The sequence below is a fragment of the Lynx canadensis genome, chromosome A2 (genome assembly GCF_007474595.2).
Source record: "Lynx canadensis isolate LIC74 chromosome A2, mLynCan4.pri.v2, whole genome shotgun sequence".
NCBI lineage: Eukaryota > Metazoa > Chordata > Mammalia > Carnivora > Felidae > Lynx > Lynx canadensis.
The window spans coordinates 4667365-4689518 of NC_044304.2; the positions used below are offsets into that span (position 1 = coordinate 4667365).

At 50.3% G+C, this 22154-nt stretch overlaps 1 protein-coding gene across 1 annotated transcript in view; it reads right to left on the bottom strand.

Moving 5' to 3' along the window:
- Positions 1–5202: 5202 nt before the first annotated feature.
- LOC115499687 (complement C3-like) overlaps positions 5203–22154 on the bottom strand; it is a 44974-nt gene continuing 28022 nt past the window's right edge. The window contains exons 22-41 of the mRNA XM_030293831.1: positions 20150–20216; positions 19953–20039; positions 18992–19195; positions 18481–18556; positions 18034–18193; positions 17021–17119; positions 14158–14314; positions 12324–12496; positions 10864–11022; positions 10661–10720; positions 10454–10544; positions 10285–10336; positions 8892–8979; positions 8734–8811; positions 6849–6954; positions 6566–6649; positions 6352–6435; positions 5711–5794; positions 5484–5619; positions 5203–5387 (exon numbers count right to left, since the gene is read on the bottom strand). Coding sequence (XP_030149691.1) covers positions 5246–5387; positions 5484–5619; positions 5711–5794; positions 6352–6435; positions 6566–6649; positions 6849–6954; positions 8734–8811; positions 8892–8979; positions 10285–10336; positions 10454–10544; positions 10661–10720; positions 10864–11022; positions 12324–12496; positions 14158–14314; positions 17021–17119; positions 18034–18193; positions 18481–18556; positions 18992–19195; positions 19953–20039; positions 20150–20216 — 2187 coding nt within the window. The 3' untranslated portion in view covers positions 5203–5245. The remainder of the gene's footprint in view (positions 5388–5483; positions 5620–5710; positions 5795–6351; positions 6436–6565; positions 6650–6848; positions 6955–8733; positions 8812–8891; positions 8980–10284; positions 10337–10453; positions 10545–10660; positions 10721–10863; positions 11023–12323; positions 12497–14157; positions 14315–17020; positions 17120–18033; positions 18194–18480; positions 18557–18991; positions 19196–19952; positions 20040–20149; positions 20217–22154) is intronic.

Here is a 22154-nt window from a genome sequence, read left to right on the forward strand (position 1 = left end):
GGTGTGTGCATGTAGGTGCGTGTGCGTGTCCGATGTGCATGAGTGTTCACGTGCACGGGTGTGTGCAGGAGCAGACACACATACGCCTGCATGTGTGGATGTGTGTACACGTGCATGAGTGTGCTTGTGAGTGTGTGTGTGCATGCGTGCATGCATGGATGCAAGTTCAAATTGGAACTCACAGACAGGTGGTGTAACCACCAGCCGCTAGGTTAACTAGGCTGAATCCAAGGCCTGGAAGTCGTCCCCGGGGCACCTCGAACTGGCCTGAGTAGCCCTCTTTCTCTTCTCCCCCACATCCCACCTTTTCGCAAGCCCTGGCCATTCAGTCTCAACGTCTGATCTGAACCCAGCCGCCTGTTTCCAGACCCACTGCTACTGCCTTTGCGAAGTGCTGTGGGCTGAGTGTCTGTGCCCCTCCCCCCCGTTCATTTGGTGATGTCCTGATCACCTACCTGATGGCCTCTGTAGGTGGGGCCCTGGGGAGGCGGTTAGGTCAGGAGGGTGGAGTCTTCCTGAATGGGATGAGTGCCCCTGACTGGAGACTCTCTCCCTCCCTCTCTCCCTCTCCCTCTTCCTCTCCGTCTCTGCCATTTGAAGACGTTTGAGGACCCAGTGAGAGGGCCACTGTCTACAAGCCAGGAACAGAGCTGGCACCTGTGTCTCAGACTTCCAGCCTCCGGAACCCTGAGAGATGCATGTCTGCCGTTTGAGGCGCCCGGTGTAGGGCATCTTGTTACAGCCGCCAGACTGCACTAACACACTAGGGCATCCGTCATTTCTGGCCTGACTCTTGCAGTGGTTTCCAGCTGGACGTTCTCTCTGCCTCTTGCCACTTCCTAATTCATTCTCTGCCCTCTACAAGTGTGAACTTGTGTATTTGTTTCCTTTAATTTATATAGTTAAATTTAATTTACTATTTTCTTTTATTTTAGAGGTGAAATTCACATAACGTAAAGCAACCATTTTAAAGTGAGCAGTTCAGCGGTATTTAGGGCATTTCCACAGTCGGGCAACTCTGGTCCCCAGATGTTTTCAGTGCCTCGAAAGGTAAGCCCATATCCATAAAGGAGTCCCCATCCCCCAGGCCTCCCAGCCCTTGGCAACCACTAGTCAGCTTTCCTGCTCTATGGAGTTACCTGTCCTGAATAGTTCAGGTATTTCAGAAAAGTGGAAATACACAACCTGTGGTCTTTTGTATCTGGCTTCCTTCACTGAGTATAATGTTTTCAAGTCTCAGCCAGGTCCTTGCTTGTTAGGGCTGAGGAATGTTCTAGTGTATGGACACATCCCAGTTTGCTTGCCCATTCACGCGCTGAGGGATGCTTCAGTCGTTTCCACCTTTGGGCTACTGGGCAAAGTGCTGCTATGAGCATGCTTGCACGTATATTTGTCTGGGTACCAGCTTCCAAGTCTCTGGGCACATAGCTAGGATTGGAATTGCTACCATCAGCTTTCCAAACACATAAGTCAGCCTTCATGTCTTCCTTGCTTAAAATATTGCAGTGGCTTCCCACGGAGCCCTCAGGGGCTAGCACATTTCGCCTCATGGCCCAAATCCGGCCATCCCCCTCTGTGTGTACGGGAGTGGCTCACTTTAGTGAGCTGCAGATACCCACCAGGGGCTTCCCTCTCTGCCTGTTCCCCACTCTGCTTCCAGTGCCCACCTCCCTGACTCACAGCCAACATCTCACCACGCCCACGCCCATGCCCTGTGCTGGTCATACTGGCCGCCACCTACATGTTGGAGAATCCTGTGTTGGTAACTACAGGGCACTGAGTGAATGAATCTCATCCTGGGGGTTGGTGGCTCAGCGAGTTGCCTTGCCTTTGACAAGCTCATCCAGAAAAGAAAGTAGACCTTGGGATGGAAAGGTTGGCTGGGATCTGGGTATATCACTGGATCAGAGAGAAACGGACCTTGGGGTCACCTCCTACTGCTTCCACCTTTCTGGATCTCCAAACTGCTCCCCTTTGGGTGAATCCCTTATCATGGAGAGAACAGCTCTGGCTGCTGGGCATAGAGGATGCCCCCCACCCAGGATGGCCCATCCCATGTGACGAAGGCATGGCGGGACACAAGTTTCCTCTCTTGTTTCATAAGTACCTTCATGATCTCCTTGATTTTATCTTGGCCCTCAAACCTTAAGATATTTACTATCTGGCCCTTTATAGAAAAAGCTTGGCCTTCCCCTGAGCTTAGAGTAGACACAAAGTGATCTTCACTATCTTGAAGTCCATACCCTGTGCTCACTTGGCCTCAGGCATCTTGAGGACTTTGTACATACTGTTTCCTTCATCTGGAATGTTCTTTTCCAGATTCTCCATGGCTGGCTCCTCCTTGTCATCTCTGTCTTGGCTCAAGAATTCTCTCCTCACAGGAGATATCCCTGTCTTCCCTGACCATCTGCATTAGTCAGGGCTCTCCAGAGAAAAAAACCAGTAATATCTCTATCTGTCCATCCATCCATCCATCCACCTATCCATCCATCCATTCATCCATTTATCCATCCATCCATCCATCTGTCTCACCATCCATCCATAAATCCACCCATCCATCCATCCATTCATCTGTCCATCCGTCCATTTATCCATCCATCCATCCAACCACCAATTTTGCAATCCACCCACCCATCCATCCATCCATTCATCCATCCATCCATTTTTCTGATCATCCATGCATCCATCCATCTACCTGCCCAACCATAAATCCATCCATCTGTTCATCCTTCCATCCATCCATCCATCCATTCATCCATTTATATATTCCTTCATCCCTTCACCAACCAACCATCCATCCATTCATCTATTGCCTACTATCTATCATCTATCTATCTCTATCTCTATCATTTAACTATTTATATGTATTATGTATGTATGTATGTATGTATGCATGTATCTATCTATCTATCAATGATCTGTGTGCACATGCACATACACACACACACACACAATTTATTTTGAGGAATTGGCTCATGTGACTATCAGGTTCAGCAAGTCCAATATTGATGGGACACATCAACTCCACGCTATCTTTAGAATGTGAGTTTCAAAGATCATGTCTGTGTTGTCACAGTCTGGAACCACAGGTGCTCAAACAAAAAAATACCAATGTATTAAAAACAAAAGGAAGGAAATTAATCCCAGGGCAGAAGAAAGGGAGAAATTGGCATGAAAAACATGACAAGAAGGACATAAAGGCAGGTGGGTGGGCGTCTGGTCAGAGGTCACCTAGTGAGGGTGAGACACCTAGTGAGTGGTGAGAATTTTTGAGTCTCCCATTGACAGAGGTGCCTGACATGCTGGAAGGAGCAGGGGTGCTGTGAATCTATTTCCCCTATATTCAGGGAATGGGGAGGTGGGGATCACAGGACCTGGGGTCTTAGGGGAAATGGGCTGAGAATGGGTGACTGCCAGGCTCAGGGATTTTCCCATGATGACCTCATCTAGAGTCAGGAACTGGATCCCACCCTCTATAGACCAAGACTTACTAGTGGTGTTATTAATCAGAAGAGGCATCCAGGGGCCCAGTTCCGATCAGCAGACAGTGAAACCATTTGCCTGTGGCTGCTGCCCCCCATGCAGCTCAGGTGATGCTGCGACCACAATACCCCCTGAACCGCCCCCCCCTTCAGCCCTTGAATGCTGACTCATGCCTTTCCCTCCCTGGCTCACTGATCGACAGTGGAAACTTGCCTGTTCTGCCTTGTATCATCACCTCCTGGGCAAAGCCATGTGGAATGCACACAAAATAGTGAATGGAGTTGTAAGCGAGCTGCAGATGAGGGGCAAGTGGGGAGAAGGTGAGTACAGGTGGGGAGAAAGGTGAGGAGGCAGAGGATCCAGGTGGGAGGAAGGTGAGGAGGCGGAGGATCCAGGTGGGAGGAAGATGAGGAGGCAGAGGGTCCAGGTGGGAGGAAGGTGAGGAGACAGGATCCAGGTGGGGATGAAGGTGAGGAGGCAGAGGGTCCAGGTGGGAGGAAGGTGAGGAGGCGGAGGATCCAGGTGGGAGGAAAGTGAGGAAGGGAAGGATCCAGGTGGGGATGAAGGTGAGGAGGGGGAGGACACAGGTGGGAGGAAGGTGAGGAGGGGGAGGATCCAATGGGAGGAAGGTGAGGAGGGGGAGAGGATCCAGGTGGGAGCAAGGTAAGAAGGGGGAGGATCAGGTGGGGAGGATGGTGAGGCGGAGGATCCAGGTGGGAGGAAGGTGAGGCAGAGGATCCCGGTGGGAGGAAGGTGAGGAGGTGCAAGATCCAGGTGGGAGGAAGGTGAGGAGGTGGAGGATCCAAGTGGGAGGAAGATGAGGAGGCAGAGGGTGCAGGTGGGAGGAAGGTGAGGAGGAGGAGGATCCAGGTGGGAGGAAGATAAGGAGGTGGAGGGTCCAGGTGGGAGGAATGTGAGGTGTTAGAGGATTAAGGTGGGGATTAAAGTGAGGAGGTAGAGGGTTCAAGTGGGGATGAAGGTGAGAAGACAGGATCCAGGTGGGGAGGAAGGTGAGGAGGTGGAGGATCCAAGTGGGAGGAAGGTGAGGAGGCAGAGGGTGCAGGTGGGAGGAAGGTGAGGAGGTGGAGGGTCCAGGTGGGAGGAATGTGAGGTGTTAGAGGATTAAGATGGGGATTAAAGTGAGGAGGTAGAGGGTTCAAGTGGGGATGAAGGTGAGAAGACAGGATCCAGGTGGGGAGGATGATGAGGAGGGGGAGGTTCCAGGTGGGAAGATAGTGAGGACGTGGAGGATCCAAGAGTGGAGGAAGGTGAGGAGGTGGAGGATCCAGGTGGGGAGGACGATGAGGAGGCAGAGGATCCAGGTGGGGATGAAGGTGAGGAGGCAGAGGACTGTGGAGCCCTCGTGCATAATGATGCTCGGGAGGGCTGGGGTAAAGCAGGTGAGGATACTGGTACCCACACAGTGGATGAGAGAAGGATGTAGGTGAAGATACTGGTGAGGACCCAGAGGAGGAGGCAGAGGACACACAGGTCACGATGCAGGTGGAAAGACAGCAAGTAGGTGAGCACTTGGCGCAAATGCAGGCTCACTTCAGACTACGTGCAGGTGCAGTGCAGGTGCATGTGGGCACGGGCTCCCCGGGGGAGGAAGCAAACGTGCAGGTGATCCACGGGGAGGAAGGAGTTGCAGGGGAGGAAGCAGGGGATCACAGCTGCCCCTTCCTCCCTCTCCAAGACCTTCCGACTTTGGGAGACACATGAACTCTCAGTGAAGCTTTATTGTGGGGACTGTGGGCAGGGGTCAGTTGGGACAGCCAAAGACTACCATGTTCTCAGCGAAGTTGGCCAGATCTTGACACAGCTTCTCATTCTCCTCATCCTGGCATTCATCAGACTCTGGCCACAGCTCCACCCAGGTGTCCTTCCTGATGATGTAGCTGATGCTGGGGGGAGGACGGCAGGTCAGAATCAGGGCAGGGAAAGCATGGGAAGGGGCGACCCACTGTGGGGGGTGGGACATGCACAGGGCTGACACTCACTTGGGTTTCTCTCCCCACAGGTCGGCGGACATGCCCCACATGAGGTAGTGTTTCCCCTCCTGCAGCTTCAGGGCTTCTCTGCACTTAATGTGGCTGATGAACCTGCGCTCCTGTCCAACCTGCACCTCATCAGAGCCTGGAAGGGACGGACGGGGACGCTGAGTGGGGGAGGGCAGGGAACCAGCAAGAAGGAAGTGGAAAGACAGAACACAGACTGCAGGGCTGACCTGATTTGATGATCTGCTCGACGACCATTACGTAATCATCAAAGTCTTCTGACAGCTCCTTCTTGAGAAGCCTGGTCTTGTACACTGATGGGGGAGGAGGGGAAGGACGGTGGGGTCACGGGCAAGGGGGGCTGCGGGGACCCTCAGCTGCAGGCGCACCTGAGCGTATGGCGTCCCCAAGGAGACACATGCAGGGTCACAGCCACACGTGCAACAGTCCCTGCCCCCCAGTAACACACCTGCCACATGTCTTCCCACAACCACCACGTCACACAGCCACACACGGCCATGTGCACAATTACACTCACCACAGTGGAGTCCTATGCATAACCTCCCATCCACTATCCCCCACAAGCACTGTCACTCATCTCCATGGCTTGGCAGGAATACAATGTCACACACACAACGGGCAGACGACCATATCCGCTCTCACACTGGCTGCACACCCGGCCGACTCATTAGCATGGCTCCCCATGCACTCATGGCCCCTCATAACACATTTACACCCACACACACATCGGCTGCAACCACAGGCTGACGTATAGCCATATGCAGCCAGGGGCACTCACAGCCAGTCACACACACAGCCATGGCCACACAGTGTCGCTCACCCAGGCACCCACGTGCACGTGCCCACTCACCGTAGTCTACTCCTGGTTCACAGGCCTTGTCCAGACGCTCGTCCAGGGTGATCTTTTCATCCATCGGGTGCATGAAGCAGTTCTCTGTGTGGTGGATGAGTGGGGGACATGGTGGTATTACACGCGTTGTCCAGGGCCCCCCGCCCCTGGGTCCGTGTGGGTGTCCACTGGGTGTGGGGCCAACACTTCCTGGAAATTTTGTGTCCACCCTCACCACATCGGCACACGTCTGTGTGACAGTGCTTGCTCCGCAATCCGTCTTTTTTGTCTGGGTGGTAGAACCGGATGCAATTCTCATCTGTGGGCAGAGTGGCAGGGAGGTGTCAGAGGGCTAGGGCCTCCAGCCCAGAGACCCAGGGGCTTGGATTCCCAACTCCAGTCCCTCAGACCTGGAGAGGCCAGGTCCTCAACCCTGGGACCCTCAGACCCCTGCCTCGCACGGATCCCTTGGACCCTAAGGCCCCCCAGGCCCCCCAGACCCTAGGTGGGCTGCTCACCCAGGTTGTAATAGGAGTACACCTTGACCGACCCAGGCTGGATAAGCCCCACGTTGAAGTACTGGTGCACCTTGAAGGTCAGACAGTCCTCCTGGTCATGTGAGATCTGGGGGGAAGGAGGAGGCTGGTCAGTGGGGCGACAGGTCATGTGAGATCTGGGGGGAAGGAGGAGGCTGGTCAGTGGGGCGACAGGTCATGTGAGATCTGGGGGGAAGGAGGAGGCTGGTCAGTGGGGCGACACGGAACGGAGCCCAGCATAGGGTCCTGGGGGTTGAGACAGTGGTGGAGAAAGTGAGGGAGCAGGAGTATCCACCAAAAGACTGATGAGCACTTCAACACAGCCATTTCCACTTCTCCAAGGCTTGAAGCTACATTATCCCTGCCAGCTTCCTTTCCTAGTTCAGTGTGGCCATGTGATTGAGTTCTGGCCACCAGACTGCTGTCTCTGCCCATGAAAACATCCATGGTTAATGGTACTGAATTCTATTTTTAAAAGTTGTTATGGGATGGCACCAGGAGGGCATAGTCGGTTAAATATCTGACTCTTTATCTCAGGTCAGGTCATGATCTCATGGGTTTGTAACTTTGAGCCCCACATTGGGCTCTGCTCAGACAGCACAGAGCCTTCTTGGGATTCTGTCATTACTTCTCTCTGCCCCTCTCCTGCTTCTGTTCTCTCTCTCTCTCTCTCTCTCAAAATAAATAAACATTAGAAAATTGAAAAGAAAAACTTATTGAGAGGCTAGATCTTAAAAGTTCTCATCACACACACACACACACACACACACACACACACACACACGTGTGCATGCATTAAAACTATGTGAAGTAATAAATGTGTTAAGTAAACTTATGGTGGTGATCATTTCCCAATATACACATACATCAAATCAGTATGTTATGCACCTTAAACTTACACAATTTTATATGTCAATGATACCCCATTCAAGCTGAAAAAATAAAGACAAAGAAAGGGAGAGAGAGAAAAACAGAAATAGATATGCATAGACAGGTGTACTGGAGGGACAGGCTAGCACTTAATGAAGTTGGGTAGAGAGTATATGGAACTGTGTTTTACTGCTCTGCAATTTCCCTGTAAGGTTGGACTCCTATAAAAATTTAAGTGCACAAAAAGTCCAGTACAAGAAAACGTCAACCACTAGCTCATGCACAATCCTCTTTTCTTCCAGGGAGGAGGGGTCCAGCAGAGGACTCTAAGATCCTAGGGATTGCAGAGCCCCAAGAAGGAATGTGAGCAGATCCCTGACTTAGTGTGTGGAGCAGAAAACCCTTTCCTTAGCCTCCCAACTGGACTTTACCTGAGTGGGAGGCACAAGACTCTTGTGTTGGGACCCTCATATTCTTGAGAGGCTTATTACAGCAGCTAGTGTTACTTATGCTGACTAATATGGGGTGAGGGGACTTTGGGAATTTTGGAAGTTAGCAGGGGGCATGTGAGGATAGGGAAACGGAAAGATGTAAGTAGGGGAGAGGAGGAAGCTCAAGTCAATGTTAGAGAGGAAGGCAGTGACAGAAAGTCAGATGGAGAGCAAACACGGAGAGAGAAAACCCAGGGGGTGCGGAGCAAGGGAAATGCTTTTCAGCACTGAGCACTTTATTTTTTAAACCCAAGTGGCTCCTTTCAAAAGTTGTTTAGGACTATGATGAGAAGTTGGAGGAAGCAAGTGTAAAATGAGGTTGGAATGAGACTGGTCAGAAGGTAAGCTGCTTAGAAAAGATGAGAGGACCTGGGTTGTCCACCTTCTTTTTATGCCCCTTCCCTCCATCACCCAGCAGCACAGACCCCTCACTTCCTAGACTGGGCCTGGTGTGGCCCAGAAGGAGGCCTGCCTGGTAGATGTCAGATCCCCATTGGAAGCCTTACCTTGTCCAGGTAGATGGTGAGGGTGTTCTTATTGTTCATGCCACACAAAGAGAGGTATCTTCCAATGACGTTGCTCAACTGGGGAAAGGTAAGATTTGTGAAATCATCCTCAAACCCCTGCCCACGGATGCCAGCCCCCAAGCCCAAGCCCTTCACACCTGGTGGAGATCACCAGTGTCAGGAGAAAAGCCAGTCATCATGGATATATCCAGGATCGACATGGTAGCATCCTGGTCTCCCAGGTACCTGAATAGGGCAGGGAGAGGGCACTTGGGTCCCAGGGTAGGGTCAGCCCTGGGGCACAGTGTCTGTACAAGGGGGTCTGGTCAGAGACTGGGGTTACTGGTTCTCACACAGCAGCACAGAAGGATATTAGATTGTGGGAAACATTCCCCAAATGGAATAAAGGAAAGGCAGTGTCATGGTCAAGGTGACTAAAAGCTCAGGCTCTGGAGCCCCTTTGCACGGGTTCAAATCCCAGCTCCATATGACATTTGATGAGTCACTTGACCTCTCCATGCCTCAATTTGTCCAGAAAATGCAGACGAGAAAATGTTACCATGGTCTAGCTCAATAACACCAGGCCCCCAGCACCAGGGTACATTAGTCGTAATTGCATAAAATACGAGTACAAATCTTGTCTCTGGATCTCGGGTCCACCAATCATTGTGCAAATCACAGACACGCATCACGGTCAGTGACCAATCACGTCATTCCTTTCAAAGTCTGTCTGTGATGGGTCACTGAGCAGTTCATGCACAGACAGCAAGGCCTGTGGTTGTGGTACTTCCTTATCTCCCAGGGATAAACCGCATGACGTTTCACGAAACTGGTCAACTGGCAGAGGGATCTGCCAGCCAAGATGAAAGGCAGCAGAGAAATGAAGACACTGGAGGTAAAATTTGAAAGCACAGAAACGGAGTTAGAGAAGGAACAGCAGACTGTGCGAATGTCACCCTTGCTGCCATTGGAGGGACCGACCGGCTGTCTTGTGACATCGGCCGCTCAAAAGACTAGAGTTGGAAGCTGACCTAACTTAGAAGGGAGCGTGACAGTTCACTGTGTCACAGGAAAGATGCCTGCTCAATCCCTACCCCAAGTGACACAACAGAAGGAAGACCCACAGCACTTTTGGTAAGTGTTTTACAAAGGAGAACAAGAATTGCTTGTTATCTCCATGTTCTAATGTTGTAGTTTACAGCATGCTAAACAAATTCTCATGTTACTGTAATTTCCATTTCTCTGTACCTTCCTAACTGGCAGTTTGAGAGTTCTGAAACTGTGATAAAATGCTTTAAAGGTCATGCAACAATGGCAACTTCCCCCACTGATTTGTTGACAGTGCTTGAATAATTTCAGGTTATGGGGCCATCGCTCGTGTTGGACTGCCAATGCAAAGTGACGACTGCCTGGGGTACCCACCTCCTGGCAGGTACTTCAGACAATACCAGATGCACAATATGCTCTTAGAAAGGATTAGGTCATGGAAAGGAGAAGTCTTGCTATAGACAGAGGAATGGCCAAGATGACCCCCAGTGACCCATCACTTACCTGGTACAGATGTCAAGGATCATGGTGTTCAGGGCTTCCTGAGGCCTCTTGACTAGAAACACAGACAGAAAAATGGGAGGGGGATGTCCCTGGGTCCCAACTCAGGAAGGAGGCAGACATTAGAATGAGGGCGGGGGAAGGGTAACAGGTAGGGTCTTAACTCTTTTACCATCTTCAGGAGCTCGTCGTATATCAACCCTGAGGTCAAACTTCTTGCAGGTGTGTTTGCTTTTGAGCTTGGCATGGTACATTGTCACCACCTGGTGAGATCACAGGGCAATGCAGTGTCAGCCCACTTGAGTTGAGAAGAGCGTCCCTCGGGGCCAGAGGGGCTGAGAGAAGGCGGGCCAAGCTGGTGTGTGTTCCTGTTCCTTACCGACAAGGTGCCTTGTCCCTTCCCTTTAGCTGTTACTACGAAATCCTCATTTTTCTTGGTCTGCAGGGAGCAGGGAGAGAAGAGAGAGGATTTGGGAACCAAGCCTTCCCCTGGTTGCTACAGTCATATGCCCTATTTCTTGCCTGTGGCAAACACTGGTTGTTGTGGAGGGTGACGGCAAGCGTTTGGCTAGGCAGTTGTACCTCTGCTGACCGCTGGAGGCTAGCAGATTCCCACAAGATTCTGTACTTGATGACAGAGCTGTGGCTGGGCAGTTGGATGGACACATCCAGATTCAGATCCTTGTGGTCAGGGACATCCTTCTGGAATTGGGCCAAGGCTTGGAACACCATGTAGGTGGCCTAGAACCCATGAGAAAGAAAGAGGGTGAGCCAGGAGACTGAGAAAGTGGTTAGAACCCACTGGGGAAGAAAGAGCCTCAGATCAGAGGGAGGGGGCTACTGGGACTATAGCTTAGGACCCCCTGCCCCAGAGAAGGTGAGGATAAGATTAGGGGTTGTTAGACACTGAGGACATGTTCTTGATTCTCCAAGGGACAGGGGTTTAGACAAGATCCTGGAAACACTGAGAACAAGTCAAAAAACCAACCAGAAATTGCAGGCATAAGACTGAAATTGAAACTGAGAGTGTGCCCAGGCCCATCCAGAGGAGAGTCTAAGACAAGGGTTTGGAGTCACTGAGAATGTATATATAATCTGTTTGTGTCAGAAGAATGAAGTTGGAGCCTGGGAACACTGAACATATGGTCTAGAATCCAAAAGGGATACTGAGAATGTGATTGATAGCCCTCCAGAAAGAAAGGGGTTCAAACTGGAGCCGGAAGCCCATGTCCTAGAACCCACCTTCCAGATGGAGAGGTTGGATGATGTGCTAGAATAGCCAAGAAATGGGCTAGAATCCAGAGTAAGACGAATTAACACTAGGATCCTGGTGGAACTGAAAAAATGGTCTAGAGCCCAAGGAAGATATGAGCTAACACTGGGAGCCAGGTACAACTGAGATCCTTTTCTAGAAGCCACAGGAAGATATGGGCTAACTCTAGGAGCCTGTTGGAACTGAGAACCTGGTCTAGAACCCAGAGGAAGATATGAGCTAACACTGGGAGCCAGTTGGAACTGAGATTATGGTCTAGAACCCATGAGCTAACACTGGGAGACTGGTAGACTAGAGAAGCTGGTATATAACTCACAGGAAGATTGAGCTAACACTGGGAGCCAGATGCAACTGAGAACATGGTCTACAATCCACAGGAAGATAGGCACTAACACTGAGAGCCTGGTAGGACTGAGAAACTGATCTAGAACACACAGGAAGATATGGGCTAACACTTGGAGCCTTGTCGAACTGAGAACATAGTCTAGAACACACAGGAAGTTAGGAGGTAACACTGGGAGCCTGGTGGAACTGAGAACATGATCAGGATATGAGGAGCCTCAGAACACAGCTTGAGCATTCAGAGTGTACTCTAGAATATGCCAGTGGGATCACAACGAAAAAAGCCTGATCTCTCAAATCCATTCCAGCCACTATGGTGGCGGGACAGAAGGGCTGCCCCTCCGAGTCTTAACATCTTCTCTGGGAGGCCAGTGGGAAGCCAGAGGAAGTAGGCATCCAGGTGCATGGGGGATATGAGGTCACTTGCCTGGGTGGAGCCATATCTGTGGAGAATACCTCCGTATTCTCTCTGCTCTTTGAGCCAGTTTGCGACGGGAAGCACAGAGTCGAATTCTTTGAGCACCAGCAGGGCCAAGAGGGCATAGGATGTGGCCTCCATGCTGTAGAGCTTCTTGTCAGGCTCCTCCCACTGTGTCTTGTCTGCAGAGAAACCCCCCAGTCCCCCATGCTCACTGCGCTGTCCAGTCTTGGGATGGCTCAAAGAAAACTCAGAAAAAGACTCACAATAGACTCCTTGGTGTTCAGGTGTCCTGACTGACATCCAAGGCCCTCAATCTGCTGGCTCCTGCCTCACTCTCTTCTTTCATTAACCTTCACTCTTCCATTTCAATTCTCAGCTGCAGCCCCACTGATCTACAGGAGATTCCCTAAACTTTCCACGGTCATTCTTACTTGCTGGGCCTTTTCACATTCTGTACCCTCTATGTATTCCTGGTTAATCCCATCCTGCACAATTCAGCTTCAATGGCACCCCAAGAGTTTGTGAGGCCCTCCCTCTGTCTCTCAAAACATCATGTGCTGTCCTGTCTTAGCACTGTGATGCTCTATAGCAATCTATTTACTCATTTGTTTCCTCAACTGGAGTGTGAACCATGTTGGCAGGGGCTGTGCTGTATTCACTGCGATGTCCCAAGTGCCCACGAAAGCACTTGTGGCAGAGATCATCATTAAAAAGCATTCCCTCCTCAGGGACACCTGGGTGGCTCAGTCGGTGGAGCTTCCAACTTTGGTTCAGGTCATGATCTCACGGTTCAGGAGTTCAAGCCCCACATCAAGATGTCTGCTGTCAGCACAGAGCCAGCTTTGCACTCTCTGTCTCCCACTGTCTCTGCCTCTCCCCTGCTCATGCCCTCTCTTTCAAAATAAATGAACATTAAAAAAAAAAAAAACACTGCTCCCTCCTCCTGGGCACACAGTTGCAATACATCTCCCATATGTCTTTGCAGGCAGGTGCAGCCACATGACTGAACTCTGGATGATGGAATGGACACTGGCAATGTTAGGGGCCCCTTCCATGCCTGGTCTACCTCCCTTGAATGATCCACCTGATTGTTTCCCCTTCTGCTTAGATGGAGTGGATCCCAAGCACCCCGTGGTGGCAAAGTCATGAAAAGATAGAGGCCCAGATCTCCACATGACTGTCTGGAAGAGAGCTGTCCACCAACAACAAGCTTCCATTGTGCTAAACCACCTCAGTATATGTACTGACACATGTTACATCAGTGAGTGCAAACCTGATGCAGTATATTACCTGAGCCAATGATTAAGTGCTCACTGTGTGCTGGGCACTGTGCTAAATTCCCTATGGCATTATCTTATCTAATCCTAATTACCCTTGAGATAATGACGACAACAACATCGGAATAGAGCTCTCACTGTATGCTAGACCTTCTACCTGCATTACTCCTTCAATCTTGTCAACCACCTATGATGTAAGTATCTTCTTCAGATGAGGTCCAGGGAGGGTCAGTGACTTTTACAAAGTCGCACAGTGAGAATGTGGCAGAGGGGGATTTGAATTTGGGTCTGTCTGATGTCGGAGCCCACGTCCTTGTTCCTGTGTCATAGCAAGTGCTCAACACACACTTGTTGAATGAATGATGCCACGTTCTTGTGTAGCTTACAGTGAGGATTTCTCACACCTCAGAGCCATTCACCAAGCAGGACTTAGCACCATCCACTCCAGCTCAACTTGAAGCTGCCCATCGTAGCATAGCTTAGAGCCACACATGCCAGCTCGAGATGACCACCCCCAAACCCTGGCCATGCATGCCTCTTTACCTCACCAGGCTGCCACTCACCTGTGGCTGTGCTCAGAAATTTTTCGAGGAGGTCTTTCTCCAGTCTTCCCAATTGGGCCAAGGCATAGCCTGCAATGGCCACAGAATACGGTCTCCGCAGGTTCCTGTAGTGGGCTTCAAGATAATCTCCTGCTTTATCCATGCTGCGCTCCAGGCTCTATAAGAAACAGGATTGGTTTCCCTGGTAAGGTGGATATTGCTGCCACAAAGAGCTGGTAAGGATCACACAAATGTCAATTTCTGGGTGCGAAGATGGTTTCTGTCCCTGGTACATATTTGTTTAGGATGTTTTTTTTTTTCTTTTTTTTGGGGGGGGCAGGTTTCCAGACATTTTAGTATGCATGAACTGCCTTGTTTCTGAGTAACTCTGATGTGCCTGGGACAGTTTATATATCCAGTGGTGTTTTGGTAACAGTTGAGCACCAGCTCTCCGGAGTGTGTATGGGGGCCAGGGGTCTGTCTTATCGCCTGCCGATTACTGTGGTGTAAATGCTCCCACTGTGGGCAATTTCAAGCTATCAACGTAATGGCCCTGAACATAAAGGGGAGAATATGTGTCGCAGATAGACACTCATGACCTAGCATGACCCAGCTTCAGCACCCCACTGGGAAACCTCTTCTCTAATCATCAGCTTCACAGCTAACACTTACTATATGGCAGTCACACAGGCAATCGCTGAACTTCAGGATCCTATGGGGTTGGCATTATTTTCATCATCATCTCTACTGCACGAATGACAAGATTGAGACCCAGAGAGATGATGGAAGGAGGAAGACATGATGTGCAGCGTTCGCGAACTTTCTTGGTGTAAATATTACCGTGGCCAATTTCAAACTATGTGGAGTCAGTGAATGCAGAGTTGGGGGGAGGGGGGCAGTAGCACAGAAGTAGATAGCATTTCCACCTTATAGGTACATAACCTCGAGATGGATACATTTGTCATAGATAATGAGGGAAAGTAATAAAACAATCAGGAAGTGATGAGTTTTGAGTGTTTCTTACCTTTGCTTTTAATGCTTAGTGTTTAGTCTAAAGTCAGTTTACATAATTTGCTTGAAAAGAATGATTGTGTTTAACAACCAGCTTGTGAAAGTCCTGGAAGTCCTGGCTTTCACAGACTGATCCCAGCACACTTTTTTTTTTTAATGTTTATTGGTATTTGAGAGAGAGAGAGAGAGAGGACAGCAGCAGATAGACAGAGACAGAATAGAAGCAGGCTCCAGGCTCCAAGCTGCAAGATGTCAGCGCAGAGCCCAATACCAGGCTGGAACTCCCTAACAGGGAGATCATGACCTGAGCTGACATCAGAGACTCAACCGACCAAGCCACCCAGGCACCCTAGTTCCAGCACACTCCTGATCTGCACCCCAGCAATCTGCTTCTATAGCCTATGCTATGCTCAGTTATACTGTTGTGGTAGGGCCCCTCCCTAAGGAAAAAAAGCAAAACAAAAACAAAACCTCAGGCAACCTGGCTATAAGAGTACTTGACATCCCTCATGACCCTGTAACATGAGATCCCTCCATCAGAATGCATGTTTGTGTGTTACCATATATGGGAGACAAAGGAGTAAAAGATATGTAAAACACTATGCCACCTGGAGTTAGGGGCTCAGTTCTTAGGGTATAAACCCAACTGAGCCTGCTGGCAGGAATAAAGTTGCTTCCTGGAAAATAAACCTCTGTGTCACGAATCTCTCTGCAAGAATCCTGCTACAGTGTTGCCATTTTGTAGAAGAAAATGTTGGTGCCTTGCAGAAGAAACTAATCCTTTCCCAGCTGCCCAGCTTCCCTGCCCAGCTGCCTTTTCTCCATCTACTCTTGACTTTTGCAGAAACTTCGGTCTTTCATTCACTCGGCCACAGTGGAAGCAGCCATATTTGCTCAGTAAGACCTACTTCCTGCCCTCAGCTGATTGGTCCAGGTATGACCACCTGACCCGGGGTGGGCCAATCAGAATTTCCCCTATGGGAATCTGAAAGCTCTAGGTTTGGTCTGGCTATTTCCCCAAGGAAGGCAGCCAAGTTCTGCTGGGCAGGCTGGGTGGCAGGGAGAGAGGAATTATTGGGCCCAGAATGGCCTGGTTCCCTCTGAGGCCCTAAAGTCAACAGCCCTGTCCCTTCTATCTTGAGTCCGATGAAGGGAGGGGCAGCTGCCTGAGGTAAAATCCTGGGCTCTCCACCTTGGCAAGTTAAGGTCAAACAAACCACTCTCAAACCCCAGGACAAAGCAGAGGGAGTAATTGCAGAGACTCTCGGGAGTCCACCTTTCTAAGCTTCTCTGCTTCAGAACCAAAACCAGAGGAAAAAGAGACAGCCGTGAGCCAATATTTGTAATCATTTCCTTTTTGGGGTCATGGGCCCCTTGGAAAATTTCCTAAAAGATCTCCTGAACTAAGAGAGTAGCCTTGATGTGTTCTTGGGTCTGGGTTGTGCCTTTTCTTCAGGGAAGCAGCAAGGTATGCTGCACTGCTCATGTAGCAGTGATGGGGAAAGCAGGCTGAGGGGGCTTTTGTTGAAATTGGCTGACACTCTCTGGACAGGGTAAAGCAGGCAGAAAGGACCCATTCTTTGATCTCTTTCTGTCTTAGTTTTCTCCTCTGTAACCTGGGGATAAGAAGAGTAGCCTACGTCTCAGACTCTTAGAAGGATTACAGGACTTAGCATGTGCAGCACTTAGATGAGCATCTTAGTTAACTGCTCAAAAAATGCTGGGAATTATTATGGTTTTATGGGCATTATGGCTGCTGTGGTGGCTGTTATTACACTGGGAGGACTGGGAATCACCTAATGTAACACCTCACCCACCAAGGTGATGTGCCCTGGGTAGGGAGGCGAGAAGGAGAGGGTGGGTGGACACTTACGTTGAACTGATCATTGCAAATATCTTTAGCCTCTTCCAATGCAATGAGAACAAAGGCTGTGAGGGACACATCCTTCTCCTTATTCTCCTGGTAGCCACCCTAGAATGGGAAGCAGGAAATAAGGATAGTATCACCACTATGTCCCCACATGCTGACCAAACCTCTTGTAGGGTCAGCAGGTCAAGGCAGGGGTGAGAATCTCCTCAGTGTCTCTCCCTAGGTGGGCCACACTCTTCAATATTCACTCATTCAGCAATTGTTGCTCATGCTGTGGAAAAGATGGTGGGTAAGAACCCAACACCAGTCCCACCCCCACAGTGCTCCCCATCTAGTAGGGGAGACAGACATGAACCAATTGGCTCACGAGTAGACATATCGTTACAAATTGGTGAGTGCGGTGCAGGAGGAGAAGTGGATGTGGCAGTGAGATTGGAAAGTGGGAGTGTGACTCAGTTGGGGAGATCAGGAAAGATTTCCTTGCAGGATGACCAGGGTTGGCATGCCAGACAGGGAGAACAGCATGTGAAAGGCCCTGTGGCTGGATAGAGCAAGGCTCCTTTCAGTACAGATGGCATGTGGATGGGGGTAGGGGGATGGTGTGAGATTGGAAGCCTGAAGGGTCAGGCTAAGGCAATGATTCTCTACCTTATGCATGCATCAGCATCATATGGCGGGGAGGTGGGGGGCTTGTAGCAACTGATTCCTAGGCCCTCCTCCTGAAGTGTCTGATTCCTGAATCTCGAGTCCAGCTTTAGAAAATACATTTCTAACTAGTTTGAAGGTGATGCTGATACTGCTGCCCTGGAGACCACATTTAGAGAACCACAGCTGTGAGTTGTTCTATATTTTCTGAATGAAGAGGGAGGGACTTCTGTTTTGCACTAGATTCTGAAGGCCTCTAGTCTTTCAGATGGAATAGTGACATTCTCAGCCAAAGGGCTAGCCTTTCTCCTGTCTATCCTGTGACTACAGCCACCCCTCCCCCCAGCCTGCCCTAAACCCTTGCCTCTTACAGTCATTTCTTGGTCAATTACGGGCGAATCTTCCTGGAAGACCCCGTCGGGTTTCTGCCTCTGCAGGATCAGCCATCTGACAGCTCCGCAGATGACATCGGCCTGAATGACAATGAGATTGGCTGCCAGAGAGAAGACCTTGACCACGTAGGCTGTCAGCCTGTGGGCGGCACAAAGCGTCAGCCAATCGCCTCCGGGATCCAGAGACTGCCATTCCAGGAAACCAATGAGCAGAGAGGGGCGGGGCCTACAGGCTGGCCCAGCTTCCCCACCCAAGGCAGGCGCCAGCCTAGCCACAGGGGGCGCTTGATGTCCACAGGCCACGTGGCAGCTCAAGGTGGGCGGCTCATCTGTGTGGGCTGAGGGTCCATAGCATAGGGCCCTTCGGGCGAGACCTGGTGGGACCACCCAAGGCCGCCTTGCTCAGTGGGGTGCCAGACCACTCACCAGGTGCTGGCTTTCCGGTTCTGGAAGGCCGCAAAAGCCGAGTTGTCCTGTCTGAAGGCCAGCTGCTGGGAGTACCCTGCAGGGAAGCCAGAAGTGTCTCCAGAGGAGCAGGGGCTGAGTGGAGGGGCTCAGGGGACAAGGGTTCTCTGAGGGGCGAGACAGGGGTTCAGGGAGGAATGAGGGGGCTCAGGGCTGAGCAGGGAAGTCTGCTGGGAGAGCGGAAGGGACTTCTAAAAGGGGAAGGAGTTCTCAGAGGAGAGGGGTTCAGAGAGGCGAAGGATCTCAAGGGGGTTCAGGGCAAGGGGGCCTCAGTGAGAGAGGGAGTTCTAGAGGGCTCAGAGGGGCCCAGGGTCTCAGAGAGGGCAAAGGTCAAGGGAGGTCTTTGAAAAGAAGGGATCCTGAAAGGGGAGGAGCTTAGAGGAAGGGCGTGGCCTGGAAAGGGGCCTGGGTCTCAGGGAGGACCCTGCTCTGGAGGTGGCTGGAGCAGAGAGGGTCTCCCAGGCAGACCCACCCTTTCTGATGAGCTGCAAGGCTTCCTTTCGCTTTGTGGGTCCCAACTTGTCCCACTGCTCCGTTTGGTCCAGGTAATGGACGGCAATGACCGTGGGCGTCATGCTTTTCATGTTCTGCTCCCCGGAGCCCGAGGGGGTCACGATGAGGTTTTTCAGTCGCTCCGCGTCAATGGCATCCTCAGTCAACTGAGCCACCGGGGTCCCTGCAACCGGGCGGGAGGACAGGGCTCAAGCAACTCACCCACCATGGGGTGGGGTGAGAAGGGTCAGGGCTGTCCCCAGCGATCCCAGGCTCCAGGCAGCCAGTGCCAAAGAGGTCAGGGGCAGTTGGGGGCTGAGGGGACGTGATGGTAGGAGGTAGGAGGCGGGGGTAGGGGAGTGGGGAGGGTGTCTACATTTGTAGGGAAGGGGGTCTTATGCTTCACACAAATCTGCTCCCTGAGCCTCTTGTTACAAGTGGCAAATTAATTCCAGAACAATCGTCATCAATACTTAGATCATGCTTCATGCTGTTGCCAGGCGCTATTCTAGAGAAACATCATACAGTATCTCATTTAATCCTCTCAACAAGCCTTTGATATCGGTACTATTATTCACCCCATCACAGATGAGAAAACCAAGGGTCTCTCCCCAAAACCTTACAGCTTACAGGTTACAAGGTGCTTTTCCAGGAACTTCTTTTCCCTTCTGGCTCCAGTTGTCCAACTCAGGCAATTAGTTCCAGAATTTCCTGCTCTTGAACTATACTGTTTCTCATTTAAGCTTCTCTATCAGCAAAGGCTATTTGCTGAACTAAATACTGCCTGGAGCCTTCTATAAAACAGATCAGGGAGGTGGCCTGCTGTTCTAGCTGTAGTGGAGGCAGGGGACGCACGGTAGTATACATGCCCAGAATTTGGAGAAATTAGGCCCCCTTCTCCAGAGCTGTGCCTTCCTGGGCTAGGGTCAGTGGCAGCTCACCTTGCAGGAGGATCCTGGTCTCTGAATCTGTGTCTGGTACCTGGTCACGGAGGTTTGTGGCGTGGATCTCTGCTCGCTGCACTCCGTCTGCCAGTGGAATGGGAGGGACCCATGGCGTCACCCTCTCCCATAAGGCCCTGCCTCACCCCCTACCCCCGACCCCCCAGCTTTCAACCCTTCTGCTGTGGCTGACTCACTTCTGCCCCGGTTTTCTGGATCCAGTGTGTGAACGGCCACAGTTTTTTTGACTTTGATTCCTTCAGGCTGAACAGCGTTGGGATGGGATGGGGGAGGGGGAAGTCAGGTGAATAAAAGAACAGACACAGCTGATCAGCAGGGCATGGGCACGATGGCATCACCCATCCTAGTTCTGTGACTGGGAGTCAGTTTACCCCCACTGCCTCTCAAATGTCCTTAAAAGAAAAGAATGTGCATAAAGTGCTGAGTACAATGCCTGGCACTTAGTAAGCGCTCAGTTAAACTAGGGGCTATCTTATTATCAATGTCCCAAGTGAAGCTCTCCTTCCATGCTGGACTGCTGCTGTTTGTGCCCTTCCATCACACATTCTCCTTGAAGCTGGTACTAATGCACACCTTTTCCTTTGGAGACCCAGTCTCCTCCATGGCATGCTGGTAAACATTTGATAGCCATCTCTCCAGGAAGAAAAGATCCTGATTTGTGGCACTGGCAGTTTCCATCCTGTGAACATCCCTGCCATGATAGATTTCAAGCTACCAGCATCAGAGGGTGCAGAATTGGGAGTTGTGGACACACTGGCTCTGGGGAGCGCCGTGCAGGTTCCAGCGCCCTCTTGGGTTTCTTCCCATGTTGCCACACTGAGCCACACTGGGACCCCTGATAAAAGGGATAATTAAGATTGTGCTCCTGGGGGTGCCTGTGCGGCTCGGTGGAAAAGCATGGGACTCTTGATCTTGGGGTTGTAAGTTCAAGTCCCACATCGGGCGTGGGGATTACTTAAAAATAAAACCTTGGGTCGCCTGGGTGGCTTAGTTAAGCGTCTGATTTCAGCTCAGGTTATGATCTCATAGTTCATGAGTTTGAGCCTCATGTTGGGCTCTGTGATGACAGCTCAGAGCTTAGAGCCTGGAGCCTGCTTCAGATTCTCTGTCTCCTTCTCTCTTAGCCCCTTCCCTGCTTGCACTCTGTTGTCTCTTTCAAAATATGTAAATATTTTTTAAAATAGAAAAAAATAGGGGTGCCTGTGTGGCTCAGTCGGTTGAGCATCCGACTTTGGTTCAGGTCATGATCTTGCAGTTCATGGGTTCAAGCCCCGCATCAGGTTCTGTGCTGACAGCTTGGAGCCTGGAGCCTGCTTCCGATTCTGTGTCCCTCTCTCTGCCCCTTCCCCGCTCATGCTCTGTGTCTCTCTCTGTCTCTCAAAGATGAATAATCGTTAAAAAAAATAAATAAATAAAATCTGTTTAAAAAATTCGAGTTTGGTTCTATTAAAGTCAGAAAAGAAATATTATGGTAAATTCTGGTATGAATCTAAATAAGACATTTCACTGTAAAATAACACTGTGAGTTTTAAAGCATTTACTTTTCAATGTTTCAATATTTTTTCAATTACTTTAAGTTTTCGGGGGAAAATTAACCACTAAACAATTTCAACCATAAAAAAAAGACACGTGGATGGGAGCCTTCATTTTTCCATTAGCTTCAGGCTCCAATTATGGTTTGACTTGGCACTGTCTGTATTTAAAATTTGATCTTTTGTTCATCACAGGTTTTTTGGCATTAATTTTGATTCCTTACAATAGTGCGTTAAAAGATTGTTACCCTCATGACCTCACGTTTTGCTTGAAAATATTAACAAAGATGATAGGAGGCTTTTATTTTTTATTTTTTTTTAAAAAATTTTGATGTTTATTTTTTGAGAGAGAAAGAGACAGAGTGTGAGTGGGGGCAGGGGAGGGGCACAGAGAGAGGGAGACACAGAACCCAAAGCAGGTTCTGTGCTCCCCACTGTCAGTGCAGAGCCCAACACAGGGCTCAAACTCATGAGCTGTGAGACCATGACCTGAAGTCAGACGCTTAACTGACTGAGCCACCCAGGCACTCCAGTCACCTGCAGGCTTTATTTTTATTTATGACTTGATCTAGTATTATTTTTGAGAATGTTCATCACTAAGAAAGTGTAGAAATGTAACTGTTCCTCACTTACTCACCCTAATCCTGGC